We start from the raw sequence: 23,582 nt of genomic DNA, 5'->3' as shown, positions 1-23,582 counted from the left end.
ACTTTGGATATGGGGAAATTAATGATTCAGTCTAAGATAGGTTTACTCAGGGAACTCAAACATCTAGAAGAAACTTCCAATTTGGTCATTGCCTACCTTCATCTAAAGTGTCCCCATGTCTTAGCCTATTTTCTGTTGCTATAACCAAATACTTAAGGCTTGGCTATTAGTTTTATTTAGCTCATATTTCTGGAGCTTCTGGAGCATGGTACCAGCATCTGCTCAGTTCTGGTCAGAGACCCCTTGGCTGTATCAAAACAGTGTGGGGTCTAGGGTTGTGGTTCAGTGGTAGAATGCTTGCCTAACATGTGTGAGGCACTGGGTTCAATTCTCAGTACCACATATAAATAAATAAATGTCCATTCACAACTGAAGAAAAAAATATTTAAAACAAAGTGCATGACTGTGAGATCATAGCAGAAATGCATCCAAGAGGGAGAAATCACACAGCAAGACAAAAAAAAAAAGAGAGAGAGAGAGAGAGAGATTCAGGGACCAGGCTCACTTTTTTTTTTTTTTTTTTTTTTTTTGCGGTGCTGGGGATTGAACCCAGGGCCTTGTGCTTGCAAGGCAAGCACTCTACCAACTGAGCTATCTCCCCAGCCCCTCACTCTTTTTATAACTCACTCTCACAGAAACCATTTGGGATTCCACAAGGACTACATTAATCTTGTCTGAGGGCAGTACCTCTAATGATCTAATCATCTTGTACTAGACTACAGCTATTAAAGGATCCACTACCTGTCAACAATGCCACACTGATGACCAAGCTTCCCACACGTGAACCTTTGGAGGACACACTCAAACTATGGCACCCCACAAGGCAAACAATTATCACACAAGCAACTAAAACAAAATTGTTTTAAAACCATAGTCAAGAGGCATGATCTTAGGGGACTGGGGAAGCAGCTCGACGGCAGAGTGCTTGCCTGGGTTCAAGGCATGATCTTTCATAAACAAACTGCTCGTACATGCTGTGAACACGAGATCCATCCTTTTGGCTTAGTGTCTACAACCATATCTGACATCAGACAAAAGTCAGAGGGACAAAAATAAAAGTATGTTCTTTAACTGAATTTCAGAGCACACTTCACATGAGTTTTCATAACAGATGAAACCCCAAGCAATCTTCTGCTAATAGCTCAAACAAAAGCAGCTCTGTGCACATACCACATGAACCAATTTTCCATCCTTTAATATTTCTAATCTGGAAATGGCAGTGTCTCACAACTGGTCCTGTAAGCAGCTCTCCCCAGGTACAGAAAAGATTAACATACAGAAATATGGTTAATTAGCAGGCCTATGTATTCTATGATACTGCTTGCACTGATGTGATTTCAAAACAAAAAGTTTAAAATGAAAAATTTTGTAGAGTAGTTGGGGCCTCAAACCCAAGATTATACTCTGCAAGGACTTTCACTAAATTTATATTTCACTAAATTTATAGCATCACTTAGTTTTGGTTTAAGGAGAAAAAAGTCTTCCAACACATTAAGCAACTATGTAGGCTAAATCCTTGAACATGCTAGCTGACGCCTTACTTTTACCTAACCTGGACAGAAATGCTTCCATCTGGTCCTTTAAAATATGTAAATTATTAGTACCTTTTCTGCAGAGGCAGTTATTAGCTAAGGGACCTTATAAAAGGAACCAAAAACGCAAGCAGGTCAATGTCAAAAACAGGGCCATGATTATATGCAAAACATAACAGGTTGCATGGGATGTTCCAATCCCCATTCTCCTGCAAAGGACAGAACTGACCTTGGCTTAGCTTTCTAGCTCAGTTCCCTGGAAATCAGCTGTGTGACTAGAAAAGCCTCCTTCTGGTAAAATGCCCTGCATTCAAGTGGGAAGAGCTACAAATGAACATAAATATCTACTAGACTCCACAGCTTGGGTTCCTTCAGTGCAGTGTACTACTTGATCCTGTTAAAGAGGGAGTAGTCCCTCTAAAGCCACAGTGCCTCTTGGCATGTGCCCTGTCCTTCACAGAATAAACTGGTGCCAGATGTGGTCCTTTCAGGTCCTGGGAGTTTGTATAGTTGTACCCAACCAGCTGTGATGGGTGTTGCACATGCATCGACAGTGTCTTCAGAGATAATCCCAATTCTTATTAACACCTAGCATAGTGATTACCAAATGGGTATGGGATTAGAACAAAGGAAGACAGACTTTTGAAATATGGTAAGGACCCTTAAAGGTATCACCAAGGTTTGGGGATAAGAATGGCAAATATACAGAGAAAAGATAAGATTTATCCATTAAGGGACTAAACTTAACACACTTAGCTATTAGCTGTTTCTAAAGGATCTGGGTTTTGTTCCAGTTGTGTATGTAGTCACTACGTGTCTTTATATGGAAGAAGAGAGGTATGGGAAACAGGGAATGTAGGAAGCACAAATCAAATGAAGGAAAAACATGAAGTTTTTTAAGTGTTATATAACAAACATCAGATGGAGGAAAGAAAACATTAGTTTCACTGGTGTCTGTTTTAAACTGTCGAATCTGCAAAAGAACACCATGATGCTGAGTTTTTAGAATAAAAATATTTTCTTAATAAAAAGAATTTCTTAAGCTTCTGCCTGTTGGTCTTAACAATGCTTCAATCACCTATCAACATAGCTGAATACTCGTCAGCTTCTATGTCAAAACTACTCTCAGCTAACTCGATAACAAAATGCTAAAATCTCTGACTCCATTAATTTTATTTCTGGTAGTTTAGTCTTGGGGAAAAATCCTAAATATAAGAAAAAGCCTTATATAAAAACACAAACTGCTAAATTATTTGCTTATAATAAATACAAAACTTTTAGATACAAACCAAATGTCTAACTATAGGAGAATGGCAATTTATTATGGCTCAGTCATGAGAATACAAATACGAACTACTAAAATGATGTTAGTACAATGGCATCATAAGTATGATAAGTCCATTTAATGTTAGGTGAAGAAACTATGAATAAAATTATGAAGACGAATCAATTCAATTATTTATAAAAATCTAAACATAGAAAAAGAAATGGAAGACATAGAAGTGTTAAGGAAGACTGTTAAATGAAACTTCAACATCTTTCTTTTTGTTATCTAAATTTTCCCAAATGAGCATCTGTTTTACAATGGAAAATAGTTAAATTTTACTTGTGTTTCCAGCACATTAGACAGTATCAAGCTTTGTAGTCAATCTTTTGCCCAATCTACTCTATACCATACCAATATTAAGCTTGAGGATTTCATGTCAATTCAGGTTATGTTATTTTGGAAATGTAAACCACTATAATACAAATGACCTAGCAGAGGCAGGATTTAAATAAATTTCCTTTATTTAACTAGCAGAGCCTAATACCATTCTTTACACATATTGGGTGTTTACTCGTATTTGTTGAATGACTAATTTATGCTCTGTAATTCATATCTCTAAAGATCTTTATTTCTTTGTATTCCTTCTATTACCTAAAAATAAATATTTAGTTCTTCATGGACTTTTAACAGATTCAAAGAAAATCATTCCTGTTCTAATATTAACAGGGACAATTTGTACCAATATATTTACCATAATAAAATTTTGGGAAAATAGCACTTGTCATAACTCAGTATGTTTACAAACCTCAAATTCTAAATTATAAGAATTTAAAGTAATGAAAGAAAATCTGAATCAAAGAACTTTGGTATCTTTCAGCTTAACCTCTTAATTGTTTGCTTATCTGTATTCCTTCCGAAGGGATTTTATGTTGTTTCTACAAATATAAGAACGTGCTAGTTATATAAAAGTACATAAACTTTACAAATATGTGAAAATATCCATGTTAACTTCAGAAATATGCTATAGTATGAATGTTTGTGTTGTCCAAAAATTCATATGTTGAAATCCTAACTCCCAAAGTAATAGATTTATGATGTGGGACCTTTAAGTAGTGAGTAGATTATGAGAACTCATGAATGGTATTCAGTGCCTTTATTTAAAAAAAATTCCTGGCCCCTTCCACCATGTGAGGACACAATAAAAAGTACCATCTATGAAGCAGAAACTAGACCTCATGAGACACATAATCTATAAGCACCTTGATCATGGACTTCCCAGTCCTTAGAAATGTGTAAAATTGAAGTTTGCTGTTTATAAAGCCACCCAGTCTATGGTATTCTGTTACAGCAGCCCAAACAGATTAAGATAAAGGGGTAACCATGAAAAAAAGTATCATGACACAGTTTCAACATCACTGTTTTAATAATATGAAATACAAGTACAAAACATTGTACAAGTATACTTTTTACTACATGGAGATGGAATAATATATTTGTGTTTTTGCCAGAATCAGTATCATCCAGTACTTTCCACTGTACCAATGGCTTTCCGTGGGGATTTTTTTTTTTTTTTACTATTCATATGCTGTTTTATTATCATAAATAAAAAAGTTCACAACTCTTTTAAATTATCGCAGATATTCCTGTTCAAGATGCTTTGGAGAACTGTTATGAAATACAAAATCACCTTATTTCAGAGTTTTGAAATAGGTAATATTATTTTGCATCAGCCAAGATCTCCCTCATATTAGCATTGCAAAGACACTGTGCACTTCTTTGGGGTTTTAAGAATGGTCTCAACTATGCAGGAAGGCAAATTACCATTTTCTGAAAAGTCCAGAATATCTTGATAGTTATTGTTTAAGCAATAACTCATAAACCCCCATTTATAGAAGACAATGGCAACAAAGGACCATAAAAGTCCTACAAGTACTAAAGAAAATATGTTTACATATACTGAAACTGTCTTTTCTACCTCTAAAGTGGTTTGACCACATCAAGTGCAGGTAAGATCAGTCAATAAAGAAAAAGTAAACTGTGCTAGTGCCCAACATTCAGCCTCCATAGCATACCTCACAGTTTTCGGCCAATTTCAGTTAAGAGTTGTCTTATGACAGACAAAAAGAAATTATGAAAGCGGTATCAATTTTGCTGGGAAATGTGAAAAGAAAATACTGTTAATTTCATAAAATATTTGTAACTAATTTTATTTTTATAAATAAATAAAATGGTGTTTATTTTTAAAGTTTTGATAAGTTGCTGTTAAAAAAAACATTCAGTTATGTTACTCTTTAAGGATAAATGCTGGAGTTTTTAAAATAACATGTTTGCAAAACTGAACCACATTTTTAATTTTCAGCATTATGCTTTGTTCTTGGTAGACTCATCTTTGTTTCTTCTCTTTACATCCCAATTATAAACCCTGGCCATATCTGCAAAAATTGTCAAAGAAAATGCAAAAGCAATTCTAAAAATAACATATGCAATGACTAAGCCTTCACTCACACAATGAATCAAAGACAGAAATCACACATTCACAAAAACTGATAACTAGGGTTGCCAGCTATCCTGCTATAATATCAATTGCTAAGAAAGCAATGGAATTAAATTCTACCAAAAGCAAGTTAAGACCTCCAATCAACAATTATTAACTATGGTAGTATATTTAACAAATATGTGTCAGAAACTCTCAACACTTTTTTGGTTTTTGTTTTGTTTTGTTTTTAAAAAGGGTCTCACTACATTTTCTAGGCTGTCCTAAAATTCCTGGGTTCATATGATCCTCCTACCTCAGCTTCCCAAGTAGCTGGGACTAGATCTGTGCACTACTGTGCCTGGCTCAACAGCTTTAAAGATAGTCCCTCATCCATGAAATTTCAAAGATCACTCAGCACATATCCTGCCATATAAGAAATCAGTACAATTATCAATAACTGCATCTCTTATCCTCTCTTTGGTTTAACAGGGCATTCATTCAGTTTATAAATAATCTACTGTGCTTCCAACAAGACTATACAAAACCTTGATTTCCCTCATGGAGCTATCCAGCAGAATGGTCAGTATACCAGACTAGATGTCCTAACTTGCTCCCATGTCTTTACACCATGCTACCTTCTCCAGCTCAAGCAATAACAAAGCTTGCAGTCCATCTGACATGATTTCCTTTCTTTTGGTTCCTGTAAGTCACTGGATCCTGTTTTTCTCTCACATTTAATATCTTTTCCTTTCCAGAAGTACCAGTCCTCCTAGGTCCCTGTCATCTCACAGCTGGATGAAGTCTCCATACTACCAGTTAAATGATGATCCCTACAACTAGTCCTCAAATAGACCTGCCTTCCCTCACGCATGCACTAGTAGCACCTGTCACATACTCATGCTATACACTGGAGAAAAGAGAGAAAAGGGCAGCTCCTACACTTGAAGAGCTCATGGCTGCCCAAGGAAAACAAAGTGCTAAGTTCACAATGTGCCTAGTAAGCACAAAGGAACAACAAAACACTGAGGGGATTAGAAAATATTCAGGGATGTTCTGATGCTTGAACTGAGATATGAAAGATAAAGGAATACCCGCAGGCCAATAAGGGGAAATCATTCCAGTTAGGAGGAACAATGTATGGAAATGCAAAAGGCATTGTACATTTTAGGGGAAAGAAGACCAACTGGAATTATTTGGCTCCTACTGTGCCCTGGAGAAGAACCATGGCAGAAAAGTCAGTGGCATGAGGTTAGACTGGCTGGGGACACTTCAGAGTACAAAGTATGCCTATATGCATACTTTACATACAATAAGCAACTGAAATATCATAACCAGAGAACTAAAAATAAGATACATTCATGACAGTACATTCATGCTGGAGACAGCATGGACAGAAAACTACTAAGTGCATGTTTTAGAGAGCCAGAATGTGAGTAACTAATGGCATTGGGCAGTGAGATTTATGAGTGAAATTTAACAAGAATATGGTCATTAATTCACTCTTGATAGTGAGGAAGAGAGAAGTGTCAAGGATGACCCTCCCCCAGGTTTTTGTCTTTAACCACAACAGGAGTAGGAGGAAAAGACAGATAAGAGAAGAAAGGCAAAGAGCTTGACCAGAACACCCCACCTTACTTCTCTGCTGATATCAATTCCATAATGCCTATGAAAACAGCCTAAGCTTTATCTTCTCAACAAAGCCTTCCCTAACCTAACTCCAGCTCACATCCCTTTCCTCAACTTTAAATAGCCTTGGTGCTACATGTGAACTTATCACTGTGATATGAAGTTATCATTTAGCTCTTTTGCATGTGCAGTTTTAATACAGAAAGACTCTGTCTCTCCCCCTGCCACACATACACATACACATACACATACACATACACACACACACACACACACACACACACACACTGACTTCTATATGACATATGGCTTAGCACAGTTGCAGGAACACAAAAGACTCAATTAATAAATGCTTACAGAATTAAACTATCTAACTAGCTATAAAAGGGTTGGGAAAGTATTTGAAAGAAAAATACTCATTCACCAAGGTGAATTTGTTTTTTCTAAATCTTCACATTTCAAATTCATTGATCTATTTATAAAGTTACTCATGTCTAAGTTTCAAATATGTCATTTCTTATAAAATCTGCAACCTCACAATAGCCTTAAGGACATCCTTCACATTAAGACAATATAAGAATGTGAAATTTTTTTCCTCCCTCTTTGTGTTTTTAAGAAAGGATACTGACTTCTGTAGTAGTAAATTGATCTCGAAGAAAGTCAAGGTCTTCCTCAAGAGAATCAAGATTCTTTGTGGCAGTCGATAAATTCTTTTCCAACAATGCCTGAGCTTCATCAATATCATATTCAAGCATTACATTAGCCTAAAGAGAAAAAGTCATGACAGTTACTAAACAGTTACACAACACTTTTTAGATTAGAGAAGGTTATGTACAGCCCTCAAGCCAAATCCAGCCTGTTGCTTTAAGCTTCCCTGCCACAGTGGCAGAGCTGAGTAGTTGGGGGGAAAAAAACATATGGTTGACGAAACAAATATTGGTCTTGTACACAAAGTTGGTTGACCTCCGGGTTAGATTGTATACATATGCATGTGCGCGCACACACCCATATACACATACCACATAAGCACATACATACATACATGATATAATTTAATTGGTGAAGGAAAATCCTGGTGAGGTAAAAAAGTTATCTACTTTATAGTTAAGAGAATGGAGGCTCAGAGAAGTCAGGTTCTATATGATCCCACAGCTAGTGAATGAGAGAATCAGACAAAAATGATAAATGAAAAAAATCAGGATAGAACCAATATACTTAGATACAACATCCTACCTTTCTACTACCTCCATCATGACACTGAACAGTACAACAGTACTACATTTGAATCAATTAAATAGTTATTTTTAAGTTTCAGATACATTAATTTAAATTTTTTCAAGACTTTTTTATTATCTAAATTTGATCAGGTAGAAAACAGCTAACTTACTGACCACTTCCTACTACCTACTATAGATGCTAGGGGCAAAGATGAAGTGATGTGTATGGAACTCTGAAGATCTCGTGTTACTGCCAATATCTGGGGAAACAGATTAAATGAGACATGAAAGTGCTGGGCACAAAGTAGGAGCCAGATAAACACTGAATAACCCACTCTAATAAGTAGAAAACTATGTAGAATTCATATAGGACAAAGTATTCAATCAAAAGTACATGTTGGGCTGGTGTGGTGGTGCACACCTGTAATCCCAGCCACTCAGGAGGCTGAGACAGGAGGATTGCAAGTTCAAGGTCAGCCTCAGCAATTTAGCAAGATCCTCAGCAACTTGGTGAGACCATGTCTCAAACTAAAAAAAAAAAAACAAAAAAAACAAGGCGGGGGCTGGGGATGTGACTCAGTGGTAAAGTACCCTAGGTAGCTTGGTGGTAAAGTGCTTGCCTAGCACATGTGAAGCCCTGGGTTCAATCCCAGCACCACACACCAAAAAAATGTCTTTCCAGTGCTTGCTTCAGCAGCACATATACTGAAATTAGAATGACACAGAGAAGAGTAGCATGATACCTGTGCAAAGATGACACACAAATTTGTGAAGTGGTCCGTATAAAAAATATATATATAGAGAGAGAGAATGTCTTTCCAACACAGGCTCCCAATTTAATTCCTGAGGGTCAATAACTATTGTTTCATATGATTTATTTTCCAGAAAATTTCAACACTATGGGATTTTTTACATTTATTACTTCACTGTAATCATCTATAATAGTAGTATTCATTTTAACATATCCATGAATGCATAAGTAACAGTTTGCTCCATTTTGATCTCCAGTATTTCCTTTCCCTCTTCTCCCTCCCCTGATCTCCTTTCTCTACATTATTGGTTTCCCTTTCATTTATTTGTTTTTCAATTGGTGCATTATAGTTATATGTAACTGGAATGCACTGTGATATATTCATGCATGCACATAACATAATGCAGGCACACAGTAAAATTTGGTAAACTTCATAACCCAGTTCTTCCCCTTTTCCATCCCTCCTCACTCCCCCTTGGTCCCCTGCTTCTTCTCTACTGACTTCCCTTCCATTTGCATAAGATCCCCTTTTTTTTATTACTTTTCTCTCTAGCTTCTGCATATGAGAAAGACACTTGACCTTCTGAGTCTGGCTTATTTCACTTAGCATGATGTTTCCCAGTACCATCCATTTATCAGCAAATGACATTATTTCATTCTTCTTTATGGCTAAGTAAAACTCCATTGCATACATATACACCACATTTTCTTTATCCATTCATCTACTGACAGGCACATGGTCTGGTTCCATAATTTAGTTATTGTGAATTGTGCTGCTATAAACACTAATGTGACTATCATTACAATATGCTCGTTTTAGTTCTTTTGGAAAAATACCAAGGAGTAGGACAGCTGGATCATATGGTAGTTCCATTCCTACTCTTTTGAAGAAACTCCATACTGCTAACTTGCAGTTCCCCCAATAATGAATAAGTGTGTCTTTTCCCCCATATATCCTCACCAGTAATGGTTGTTTGTATTCTTGATGACCAACATTCTAACTGGGGTGAGATGAAATCTCAGTGTAGTTTTTCTTTGCATTTTCCTGACTGCTAAGATGTTGAATACTTTTCCATATATCAGTTGGCCATTTTTATTTCTTCTTTTGAGAAATGTCCGTTTAGGTCATTTACCCATTTATTGAGTAGGTTATTAGGATTCTTTTCCCCCTATGAGGCGCGGGGGATGGTTATTAGGATTTTTGGTGTTAAGTTTTTTTTATGTTCTTTATTATTTTTCTAGTTATTAATCCCAATGGAAGAGTATCTGGCAAAGATTTTCTACCATTCTGCAGGCTCTCCATGCTCTTATACAAGTGAAAAATAGAAGACATTTAAAGACATTGCATTCATGACAAAAATACATTCATCATTCATTCAGCATGTACCCTATGACAAATATTTCTCCTTAGCTGATTCTCTCCTAAAATATACCCTTCCCAGTCTCTCACTTGACATGCCCCAAACACAACTCCAACTTATCCTGTAAATCTGGCTCTTCCCCTGTTCTTCCCAACTACCAGCTATCCACCCAGTGGCTCATAGGGGTCATCCTATGGATCCTCCTTCCCTCAGTCCACATTTCATCAGCACACAGGGGCAAGATGATTTTATAAATACGACTGGGACAACAGGGAGTTCTCCAATAAGAATTATAGCTGGATGGGGCTGGCTGTGGCTCAGTTGTAGAGCGCTTGCCTGGCATATGTGAGGCACTGGGTTCAATTCTCAGCACCACATATAAATAAATGTCCATCGATAACTAAAAAAAAAATTTTTTGGGGGGTGCTGGGGATCGAACCCAGGGCCTTGTGCTTACAGGGCAAGCACTCTACTGACTGAGCTATCTCCCCAGCCCCCTAAAAAATATTTTAAAAAAAGAATTATAGCTGGAGACTACATCACACCTCACATAAGGATGAATTCTATATGGATCAGATACTTACATGGAAATAATAACACCATTAAAGTACCATACCTAAATATTTTGTAACACTGGAATAAAGATAGTTTTTCTAGAACACAGAACACAGAAACCATAAGCTAAGTCAAAGGACAATGAACAATGAACAGGAAAAATGTTTGTAACTAATTTTCCCTAACATATATGAATCTTTAAGCCAAAGACCAGTAGCCCCTAGTCCAACAGAAAGCTATGCAAAGGATATGAGCAGAGTTAACAGTAAAGAAATAAGAAATCTGGGGATGTAGTTCAGTGGAGGGCATATCCACAGAATATGACTATAAAGGCATGGAAAATAACAATAACGAGATGCTGTCTTCATATTGATATACAAATATCTCCAATACATATTATAAAGTGAAAAAAGCAAAAGGCACAAGAGTACACACTATATGTCAACATTTGTGTATCAAAGGAGGGAAAGATATATATGTATATGTAAAATTTCTCTGGAAGAAATGAACTGTTGATTGCTTAAGAGGAGGGTACACTGAGCTAGTGTGGAGAAGTATGCCCTTGCTATGGTTAGAATTTCTGTCTCCAAGAATTCATGTAGTGGAAACTTCAATACATGTCCCCAAATTCATGTGTTAATGGTTATTTGGAGGTGGGACCTTGGGGGGGTAATTAGGTTTAAATGAGGTTCTGAGAGTGGGGGCCCCCATGATGGTATTAATGGCTTTGTAAGAAGAAGCAGAGAAACCCAAGCTAGCACACTTGTTTTGTCTCATTATGTGATGTCCTCCACCATGTTATGATGCAGCATATGGCTCTCACCAGATGCCAATATCATGTTCTTGTACTTTGCAGACTCCAGATCCATGAGCCAAATAAATCCCTATTCTTATAATTTACCCAGTCTGTGGTATGTTCAGTTATTGCAATCTTTCTGTACCTTTTTAAAATACATATAAATATATTAACTTGGAAAGCTGCACCAAAAACAAATATCTAACAAATTTCTGTCTCCAAAAAAGAAAGAAAAAGCTAATTTGAAAACAGTTTATCTAACCACATATATACTATTATACAACAATTTCAAAAGTGAATGGAGCCAGGCACAGTGGCATATGCCTGAAATCCCACTGATTCAGGAGTCTGAGCCAGAAGGATGACAAGTTTGAGGTGAACCTCAGCAACTCTGGAGACCCTATCTCAAACTTTTTAAAAACAAAATAAAAAGGGCTAAGGATGTAGCTCAGTGGTAAAGTACCTCTGAGTTCAATCCCTAGTACCAAAAGAAAGTGATTTTTAAAAATCAGCAAAAGGAAATCAGCTCCTGCCACTTCCACCTAAAATCTTTCAAAAACCTCCTACTGCATTTTCCCTGAAACCCCACAGCTAATATCACTAGCTTTTGCCTCATAATCTAGCAGTCTTACCCTCCACTGCGGTACCAAAGTCACACAAATCTGGCCTTCTTTCTGCCTCTCCCTTCAAGCTAGGTCCTGCTTTGAGGGTCTCTGAACTTACTATTACATTACCTGGAAAACCCTCTTATCCTTTTGCAAAAGTAGCTCCTTTGGTCACTGTGATATTGATCAGGAATAGAAAAACAGAACAAAGGAACAGAAGAGAACCCAGAAAGGCATCCAGGCAGATAAGGAAAATCAATCTGTAGAGAGAGAAGGGACAATTCAACAAATGGTGCTGGGACTAGTAGCCATACACTTGAGGGAACATCAAAGTTAACAATTCTTCTTCACAATGTTTATTAAAATAATTTTCAGATTGATTAGGACTCTAAATTAAAATAAAACAAAACAAAATCAGGGGGAAGATGGTGGCAGCAGTGGCTGTTGTTGAATCTACTGTCACTTTTTAAAAACTCCACAAAAACTAACATTAAAAATCAGGACAGATAAATACCCAAGATTACTGAAAACACATCTGTACAAAAACTTGTACACAAACTTTCATAGCAACATTATTCACAATAGCCAAAAAGACAGAAACAAACCTAATATCTATCAGCTGAAAATGGATAAATAAAATGTATATACAATGGAATAGTCTTTGGCAATAAAGGATGAAACTCTGACACATGCTACTACCTTAAAAATATGATGCTCAGTGAAAGAAGTCAGACCACAAAAGACCATATATTGTATGACCCATTCATATAAAATGTCCAGCATAGGTAAATCCATAGAAACAAAGTAAATCAGTGGCTCAAAGAAATAGGAGAAAGAATGTGGAGTGAATGTTAATGGGTATGGAGTATTTGGGGTACAAATAAAAATGTTCTAGACCTAGACAGAGGTGATGGTTGCAGAACTCTGAATATACTAAAAACCACTGAACTGTACACTGTAAAACAGTAAATTTTATGGTACATGAATGATATTTTAATAAAGGTGTTGAAAAGAAAAAAAACTGGGACAACAAACCTAGAAAGCTAAACAACATCTACAAAAAACTGACCAGATATCTCTACAATAAGCACAGGAGGACAAGCCATGGTTGGCTACAAGACCTGCACTGTAGGAGCATTTGTACAGGAGTAAGCAGAGGGAAACAACAAGGCATTCAGGAGACATGAAAACTCCAAAATATCAAAGAGGCAGCTATGCAGATCAGTAAGCTAAGTAGAAGACAGCAGTATAAGTCAAACACAGAAAGACAATACCACATGTTATATCTTATATGTAGATACTTTAAAAAGTAGATCTGAATGTAGAATAGTGCTTACTAGAGGTTGGGAAGCAGGGGTTGGGAAAAGTTGGATAGTGAGCACCAAAAGACAGTTCTAGTGTTCTAAAGCACAGTAGAGTGACTATAGTTTACAACAGACTGTTATATATTTTTAAAAAAGTAAGAGAGAGGAGCTCTAAAGATCCAAACACAAATAACAAAAGTAAGACAAAAATTAAAAATAAATATCTCCAAAAAAAAGATTAAAAAACAAAATAACGATAAGGAGATGGAAACATTAATTACCATGATTCAATCAACACATATTATATATACATATTAAATTTTCACATTGTACCCCATAAATATCAAAGTGGCTTGCATGCTCCCAGAGCAGGTTGGTATGGGGGTTATCTAGGTACCATGAACTCTCTCACAACTAGCCTTACATCTTCCTTACCCACAGGGCCTCACAGTGAGGAAAATATATAGAGAAAATGATTCAACTCATCCTAACTACAAAAATTATTAAAACATCTGGGAATAACCTTAATAAGAAATAATAAACAGCCAAGCATGGTGGCACACTCCTATAATCCCAGCTATTCAGAAGAGGATCCCAATTTTCAGGTCAGCCTGGGCAACTTAGAGAGACCCTGTCTCAAAATAAAAAATAGAAAAGGTTGGGGTGGAGGTGGAGAATATCATGCTAAGCAAAATAAGTCCCTCAAAAACCAAAGGCCAAATGTTTTCTGTGATATTGTGGATGCTGATCCATAAAGGGGGAAGGGAGGCAAGGAAAGAATGGAGGAACTTTAGACTAGGCAGAGGGGAGTGAGGGGAAGGGAAAGTGGGCATGGGGGTGGGAAAGATGGCGGTGGAATGAGATGGAGCTTATCACTCTATGTACATGTATGATTGCATGAATGGTGTGAGTCTGCATCATGTACAACCAGAGAAATGAAAAGTTGTGCTCCATTTGTGTACAATGAGTTGGAATGCATTCTGCTCTCATGTATAACTAACCAGAACAAATTTAAAAAAGAAGAAAGGGCTGAGGGGGTAGGTCAGTGGTAAAGTGTCCCTAGGTTCAATTTGCAGAGCTGGGGGAAAAAATAGCCCTGTATCTTCAAGCCAAAGGTCTCAGCAACTGTTTATTTTTACCACTTTACATAAAAAAACAAAAGGGAGCTCTAGAGTCTTCTCCATTCTAAAAACAGTCCATAGAAATGAAGCAAAGTCAAATCAAATGTGAAGTTCTGAAAATAAAGAGAATAAGCAACAGAGTAACATCTTTATAATATAAGCAAAACAGAAAGACATGCCCAAAAAATAAGTGAAAAATATAAGGTACACCAAAAAAGATAAATAACATTAAGAAAATGAATACAAGATATGAAAGTCAAACATAAAACCAGAATTAGAAAATTCATATATAAGGTGACAATTCAGGAATGAAAGAGAAATCAAACATTCACTTCAGAAAACATGACTAAACTGGAAGAAACACAGAGGCAAATAATTTTAATATATAATACCTTAAGATTCACAGAATATGAGGAAATTTCATACAAACATAAAAAGAAATGAATGGAGAAATGGATTAAAGAGAAAGTGACAAGAGCTGAATGCAGGCAAATAATGAACATTAATAGGAATCCCCAAAGAAAAACAAAGCTGGGGACTAGAAAAAAAAATTCTAAACAGTTGAGCAAAATATTCTTAAAATATCACACACACACACAGGCACATGCCTGCATGCACATACACAGCAGTGTACACACGCATGCACACATACACAATGAAGGGGCATACTATATACTTGGGGAAATTGACCCAGAAGTCCTTTTGAGCACCCAGGCAGAAAGAACAAGTCATTTATAAAGGGAAGAAATTGGTTTGTCATCAAACTTTTTGAGAAACATTTTATGACAAAAGAAAATTGAGCAACATATACAGTATTCAAGAATATAAAATGCGAGCTGAGACTGATGTTTAAGTACAAAGTTAAAGAATAATTGTAACATTTGAGAACTTAAGGAATATTGTGCCCCCAAATCTGAAAGAATCTGCTAAAGAATGAGTATCAACAACCAAAATAACCAGGAGAATACTGACATGATGATAGTGATATGCATTGCATACATATTTTCAGAGAGAACAAGGGTAAATGAAGGGCACAAGAAAGAACAAGCAGAGTACATAACAGCTCTGGGCACCAACAATATGAGCACAAACCTGTAAAGAATGGGAAAGGGGCCTGGGGATATAGCTCAGTTGGTAGAGTGCTTGCCTTGAAGGGCCCTGGGTTCAATCCCCAGCACTGTAAAAGAAAAAAAAAAGAACAGGAAAGGACAGGAAGAGCACATGAAAAACATCAGTGTTAACAGTGTTTAGTCACGTCATTCAAGAGCATTTTGTATATGATAAGGGATAAAGCAAGTGAGCAATATTGCATAGTGTAATTCTATTACTCCAGCTGTTTTTGAGAACCAGAACTCTTGATATAGAATAAAGAAGAAATGGAGGAACAAGTTGAGTAAAAACTGTGTTGCCCTGAATTTGAACTGAAAAGCACAGTATGAATTCATGAGTCATCACACACAAATACACACGCCAACTTGTATGTTAACACACAAATTTATATGTAGGCCAGCCATATCCTACTGGTTGTTTCTCTAGTGGAACCCTGGCTGATAACAGATCCATTAACTTATAATTTGTTTTGTGTGGTTTTCTGGTTTTGTTTATATTTAAACATACATACATGTAGAAAAGTATGCACATCAAAAATATACAACTTCATGCATTTTCACAAACTTACAACACCCGTGGGACCAGCATCTACATCAAGGAAGCCACAGTCATCAGCATTCCAGAAGGGTCCTCATGGATCCTTCCAGTTAATCACCAGCATCCTAATCTCAAAGGTAACCATTTTCCTGGCTTCTAACCATATAGTTTGGCCTGTGTTTGAACTTTACATAAATGGAATCAAATATTATGTGTTGTTTTGTGATTACCTTCTGTAGTATGCAGAATTATGACTCCCTCAACCCATGCTGTGCTACCCTAATCCCTGAAACATGTGAGTCTGATGAGGTGTTAACCCCAAGGTATGGGTATTAACTGGATAGGTCTAATCTAATTACATGAGCTCTTAAGAGCAGAGAACTTTCTTTGGTGGCAGAAGGGAAAGTTGGAACGACCTGAAGTGTAAGGAAGTTTAGTCATTCCACTGCTGCTTTTAAGATAGAAAAGGTCTACAAGTCAAGGAATGTAGGTGGCCTCTAGAAGCCAGCAAGAAAACAGGGACCTCAGACACCACACAGAACCAGAATCTGCCAACAACATGAATGAGGCTGGAAGTGGATCCTCCCACAAGCTTCTAATAAGGAGCATATCCTTGTTGGTACTTTAATGCTGGTCTTCTGAGAAACTGACCAAAGGACCCATCCTGGTACATCTGGACTTCTGACATAGAGACAGGAGATAACAAAGAATGTTATTTTAAGTCTCGAGTTTATGTTCCAAAAATCCAAAACCTTTTGAATGTTGACATGACACTCAAAAATTTTAGACTTTGGAGCATTTAGGATTTCAGATTTGGGGATTAGTGATGCTTAGACTGTATTGCCCTGCCATTCAGGTGAGTGCAAACTGCAAGTGTACAATGCCTTTTTTTTTTTTTTTGGTACTGGGGATTTAACTCAGGAACACTCAACCACTGAGCCACATCCCCAGCCCTATTTTGTATTTTATTTAGAGAGATGGTCTCACCGAGTTGCTGAGTGCCTCACTTTTGCTGAGGCTGGCTTTGAACTCATGATCCTCCTGCCTCAGCCTCCCACGTGGCTGGGATTACAGGTGTGTGCCACTGCACCTGGCTTGTATAGTGCTTTTTGCATCTCCCTGTTTAATGAAGCTAAACAATTTTCACGTGGCTACTGGCCATTGGGTATTCTCTTTTTATAAATCACTCATTCATTATTCTATTGAGTAGCTTGCCTTTTCATGTGATCCTCAACAAATAAGTTTTAAAATATTTGAGTTAAAATATCAGAAACATATTTACTCATTTACAAACTGGGTGATAGGAGTGCAGTTAACATAAATAAAATTATAGATGCCTGATGAAGTTTATGACATTGAAAATTCAAAGTTCTCTATGAGAAGTACTATAAATAAAAGCAACATCATAAAAAATCTGAATTAATGTAAAAGAAGACTGTATCCCGAATACATAATATATAAAGATCTAAACATCTATTAACAAGCAAATAGACTAACAGAAAAATGTACCAAGGACATAATTAGGCAGGCAAAATAAAGAGAAATACAAACGAGCATTTTGTCAAACAAAAAATTATGATAGCATTTCCACATATAAAACTACCAAAATCTAAATGTGAGATTGTCAATAAAAGGATACTTTATACATTGTAGAAGAAAAATTTAAATTGGTACAGTCTTTGTTGAGAACAATTTGACAGTATCTATCAAAATGTTAAATGTATCATGTGTATGTGTGTGTGTATACACACACACATTTATTGTTAGACCCAACTGTCGGGGTTTCCGGGACCCCCAGCCTTGGGCACGGTCAAGATGGCGCCTGGCGCTGAGCCAAAAGCGGCCAGCTATACAGTAAACAACCAGCGAATTCCAATGATTGGCTAGTTAATGATGTGATTAGAGCATGCCCCCCTCGTGTACTTATTCTATGCCTGCAGCTGTCCGCGCGTTTACCTCGTGTGCTCTCCCCTGATTGGTTGAAGTGTATATAAGCTTGAGGGGTGGGGGAGTAGGAAAAAAGCTGAAGCTGAGAGTAGGAGAAGCTGAGAGTAGTAGTAGAAGCGAGGAAGAAGAGTGCGAGCGAAGCAGGCGTGAGTCGAGCGGGAGAAGCGGAGCGGCCGAAGCAGGCGTGAGCCGAGCAGGAGAAGCGGAGCGACCGGAGCAGGCGAGAGTTAAGCAGAGGGAAAGAGAGCGAGAGAAAGAAAAGAGAGAAGGGGATAGAAAAGAGGGAAAGAAAGGAAGACTGTGCACAATAAACTTCCAAAGCTTCAGACGTTTGTCGTGTCTCTCTCTGCGGGCAGAGGGAACGCGATAACTGGTGCCGAAACCCGGGAAGATGAAAATTTTATAAAGAAAACAAGGTAAGATATCTAAAAAAATTTTTTAATAAGTTAAACCGGTTATAAAAAAGTTAAAGGGTATCAGGATACGCCATCAGCGGTCCTGGGGATACGCGGAATGCGGTCCAGTTAAAGGGTATCAGGATATGCCATCAGCGGTCCTGGGGACACGCGGGATGCGGTCCGATTAAAATAAAAATAAGGACACACGGAAGGTGGTCCGGTATCGGGATACGCCAGCAGCGGTCCTGACGCGTGGAACGCGGTCTAATTAAAAGTGAAAGTAGAAACACACTTGAAGCGGTCCAATTAGGGTATAGGTAGCACGTGAAAAGCCGCTATAAAAATTTTAATGCACACTTGATAGATAGTTTTCCTTTCAGTAATCTCGTTGCTCCTGGCAGCTAGGCCACTGTTTGTTATTGTAACTGCCATAACTGAAGCTATTCAAATTAGTAACAATGGGGTCTGAAACGTCTAAATTCAGAATGCAGCAACCCCTCAGGGAGCTATTAAAAAACCATGGGACGCCATTAAAGGAAAAAACAGCTAAAGTATTTCTCGATACTGTGGAAAGGGTTTCCCCTTGGTTTTTGGATGAGGGCCTTTTGAATACCCTACAGTGGGAACAGCTGGGGGAGGACCTTCGTATAGCGGATAGGCAAAACCCTTTGCCAGCAGGCACTATGGCTATTTGGTCTCTTATTAAATCCTGTCTGCGAGATAAAAACAAAAACTCAGACGGAAAGGCAAACCCGGAACCTATGGGCCATTGTTAGCCTAGCCATATTTTTTACTTCTAACTAACACATTTTTTATCCTTCCTTTTCTTGTTTTTCACCAATTCCTCTACAAGCCTGTCAATTCTACTGATGATTTTTCAGGTCGTGTTGTTTTTGGTGACAAGGATATCTCTAGTCTTTCTTTGCTTTAACAGGAGGAATTTTTGCACTTTGCCATTGGAATCATACTACAAATCAGACCCAGAGTAGAGCAACTCGTTCTGCTGACCCTAGCTGTAATATTGCTTTTCCTCCCACGTCAGCTTGTGTATTTCCTCCCTTTCTATGTTTCTACCAACTAACATTTCTAATAACACCTCTTAACTGTTCACTAACCGTGTGCTATCTCTCACAATGCTGGAATGGTTCTTTTGCCACCCGTGCAATTTTGATGCACATTCCTATCTTCCTACCAGTCCTAGTTTCTGTTGCAGATATAGAATTGCCAGTGCTATTATCAAGAAACAGAAGAGGCTTTGACATTGCAACAGCCGTGATCATTGCCATCACAGTCCTTGCAGTAGCAGCATTGACACAACCATAACAACGATCATTTGGCCGAGAATGCAGCTGCAGCCTTACAGACCATAGAGACTCTATCAGAGAGTGGACTCATTATAAGAACAAGTGGATACCTTGCAAGAACTTTTGGGACTGGGATGCGTTTATTCCCTGAGAGCTGTTTGTGTTGCCCGTATTGTAACTCTACTGGGATGTATATTGTTTCTGTATTTAATATGGCTACATGGTTTTTCTTCTGTTTATAGATTTATCAAACAGCGGGCAGGCTTAGGAGCTATGGTGGTACTCCTCTGCCTTGGCCTCCTTCTCTTCATTCGTTTTGGCATGCATCTACGAGCTAGCCAATAGAGAGATCAGATTATCTTTCATCAGGCCATGACCGCCCTAAAGGCCGACAGCCCCCCATTAGTATGGCTCTTGATGCTGGACCGGTAGTCAAAGACGGGTAATGAAGGAGGTGGCTGTGTACCAACCTAAGACAGGAGCTGCAGCATGCTCTGCAGGCTCTGATGACGGGTAAGGACATATGCTGACCACTCAGCCTAAGACAGACACGGTCCCGAGCCTTAGTTTAATAATAAAGAAGGGGGATATGTCGGGGTTTCCGGGACCCCCAGCCTTGGGCACGGTCAAGATGGCGCCTGGCGCTGAGCCAAAAGCGGCCAGCTATACAGTAAACAACCAGCGAATTCCAATGATTGGCTAGTTAACGATGTGACTAGAGCATGCCCCCTCGTGAACCCATCCTATGCTTGCAGCTGTCCGCGTTTACCTCGTGTGCTCTCCCCTGATTGGTTGAAGTGTATATAAGCTTGAGGGGTGGGGGAGTAGGAAAAAAGCTGAAGCTGAGAGTAGGAGAAGCTGAGAGTAGTAGTAGAAGCGAGGAAGAAGAGTGCGAGCGAAGCAGGCGTGAGTCGAGCGGGAGAAGCGGAGCGGCCGAAGCAGGCGTGAGCCTAGCAGGAGAAGCGGAGCGACCGGAGCAGGCAAGAGTTAAGCAGAGGGAAAGAGAGCGAGAGAAAGAAAAGAGAGAAGGGGATAGAAAAGAGGGAAAGAAAGGAAGACTGTGCACAATAAACTTCCAAAGCTTCAGACGTTTGTCGTGTCTCTCTCTGCGGGCAGAGGGAACGCGATACCCAACAATTCCATCTCAAAGAGGTATAAAGGGCTAGGGATGTAGCTCAGTGGTAAAGTACTTGCCTAGCGTGAGTAAGACCCTTGGTTCAATCCCAGAACTACAAAAAACAAAGGGGTATACAAAAAATAAACATTATATGTGCAAAGACACCTACTACAGCACTGTTTCCTATACAAGAAACATGAAAACAACTTCATATTATTATTATTATGCTACAGCTCCGCCACACATTATCAAGAAGCCAACAAAACCAAGGAGACAAATTCTATGACTGCTCAAAAGAAAAAATATGTGATGGTAAGTGAAAAGTCAAGTGGTACCAAACAGGAAATGGGACTAGCTTGTGAAAGGGGAAACTGCTGAAGTCCTGAGTAGAGAAGTAACATAATCTGACATGTTTAAATCTGGCAACTCGAGTAAAGAGGTGGAATAAAATTTCTGAGGCAGGGCCATTCCTGGAATGGTCAAGTCAAGCAAGAAGTCTAAATGTAGCCAAGTAAGGAAGTGAGGTATTAGGTAAGAGAAGTATCAAGGAGTACCAGGCTGTGAAGGAACTTGTAAGCCACTCAAAGAACATAGGCTTTTCCTCAGAATGAGATGAAAAAACCACTGGAAATTTTTGGACAGAATATGGTACCACCTGATAGATTTTGATGGATCATTCTGTCCACTATGCTAGAAAGAATTTAGGAAGGCAACGATAGAACTGAGGGTGAATTAAGATGTTAATAATGAGTTGAACTGTATAACTCCAAAAGATATACTGAAGTCCTAACTCCTGGTACCTGTGAATATAACCTTATATGGAATAAGTTATCATAAATTGAATTATATCTCACTTATAAAAAATATGTTTTCCCCTTCATTCCTTTCACAATCAATGAGGGATGAACACTTATACACAACTCAAGCAATACTATTTGCTGTGCGAAATACTGGTTTACACCTATGTCAGCTATGGTTACAGCATTTACTTACCCCCAACCACAGACAAACTTTATCAGTAGGAGGAACCGAAGCTTTGCAGTACAGGTTATCTGCCAATAAGAATCTTGTCTCCAGTGAATTGGTGGACTCCTTTAAAAAAAAAATGACAGTACCAAAAACAGGTCAGTTTGATATCAAGGTTATAAACCCACAGCTGGACCCAAGACATTTAAAATAATACCATCATGCTGACTAAGTGTAAAAGTAAAAGAAATGAACACTACTGCCAGATGACTGGGCATGGACTCTGATTCAGCTACTAACTAGCTGTGTAAATGTGGCATCTCACTTAATCTTTCCATGCCTCAGGTTCTTCATCTATAAAATTAAACAATAACCATCCCCACACAGCCAGGCGTAGTGACATATACTTATAATTCCAGTGACTTGAGGGGCTGAGGCAGTAGGATTCCAAGTTCCAGGTCAACCTGGGCAACTTAGTAAGACCCTGTCTGAGAATAAAAAACAAAATGGGCTGGGAATATAACTTAAAGGTAGAATGCTCCTGGGTTTAATTCCAAGTACAGGGGCAGGGGGATAGTCCCTAAAGAGATTGAAGTAGGCACTGACTTCTCTAATGCTTACACAAAGAACAGTGCCTGGCATATAAAGTACCATATACGAATTATACAAATAGTATATAAGAATTAGCTGTTATTTTTACTTCAACAGTGCTTCATGCCCAATTCAGTCTCTCAAGTCTCTTACAAAGTTCACCTTATATAATAATCTACTAGAAATCTAGTTATTCTTCAAGTAATAAGTCATATGTGTACACAATCTGTTGAAAACAATATTCTTATGAAATTTAATCTTTACAGCCTGATTTTATTTAATGAGTGTTAGACTGAGACATGGAAAACTCTCAAAGTTAGTTCTGCTAGTAGTAAGTAGCTATATGAAACCAGCCAAGGATAAGTAACCTCTATGTAATTGTTTCCTCAACTGTGAAGTAAGAACCTGAAAAAGGTAACCTCTAAGATTCTTTCAAGCTCTATAAATCTTAGACTCACTCCTTATTCTTAGGGAGGACAACTTATCACCACCACCAAAAACAAAACAAAACAAAACAAAACAAAAAAACTGATGCTGCTACCTCAAAATAATCTTATTTTTATACCTAAAACAATTTCTGATTATATTTAAATTTTGCAAATACTACATATCAATAAAGTAATCCAAGTGTTAGCCTTAGGATTAAAACTGAATTTTAGGGAAAAGTCACAAAGCCACATTTTTTACACGAGCATACTGCCTGGTACACTAGTGTACATGCTCAAGAAGAAAGACTGGATCCTACAGAACAGATCAAATACCAGTGACCAAAGAGTCAAGGAAGATAAATCTCTGCTAACATATTTGGTTTTCTTGTACTTACAAATAAAAATGCACTTACTTTTTTCTTCTGCATGTATTTTAGAATTTCCAGAGTCTGCTTAATTTCAGGAATCTGACCTTTTAGCCTATGAACAAGAACAGGTTAACTTAGTATTTTGCAAGTAAAAAGAAACTCCAAGATATGGTCTTACTAACTCTGCATTGTCTATTGGTATGTT

At 37.9% G+C, this 23,582-nt stretch overlaps 1 protein-coding gene and 1 non-coding gene across 2 annotated transcripts in view; one reads left to right on the top strand and one right to left on the bottom strand.

Annotated features, from left to right (window-relative positions):
- Nucleotides 1-4,305: 4,305 nt before the first annotated feature.
- The window catches only part of Vbp1 (VHL binding protein 1), a 29,458-nt gene continuing 10,181 nt past the window's right edge, over nt 4,306-23,582 (bottom strand). Inside the window, exons 3-6 of the mRNA XM_047535915.1 lie at nt 23,423-23,489; nt 22,018-22,116; nt 7,527-7,665; nt 4,306-5,231 (exon numbers count right to left, since the gene is read on the bottom strand). Coding sequence (XP_047391871.1) covers nt 5,161-5,231; nt 7,527-7,665; nt 22,018-22,116; nt 23,423-23,489 — 376 coding nt within the window. The 3' untranslated portion in view covers nt 4,306-5,160. The remainder of the gene's footprint in view (nt 5,232-7,526; nt 7,666-22,017; nt 22,117-23,422; nt 23,490-23,582) is intronic.
- Nucleotides 8,800-8,906, top strand: LOC124972713 (U6 spliceosomal RNA). The gene has a single exon (XR_007106506.1). It is a non-coding gene; the product is annotated as a U6 spliceosomal RNA (small nuclear RNA).

Source organism: Sciurus carolinensis, chromosome X, assembly GCF_902686445.1.
Source record: "Sciurus carolinensis chromosome X, mSciCar1.2, whole genome shotgun sequence".
Taxonomy (NCBI): Eukaryota; Metazoa; Chordata; class Mammalia; order Rodentia; family Sciuridae; genus Sciurus; species Sciurus carolinensis.
Note: the sequence above shows the minus strand (reverse complement) of the source record. Positions and strands in the feature narration are given on the sequence as shown.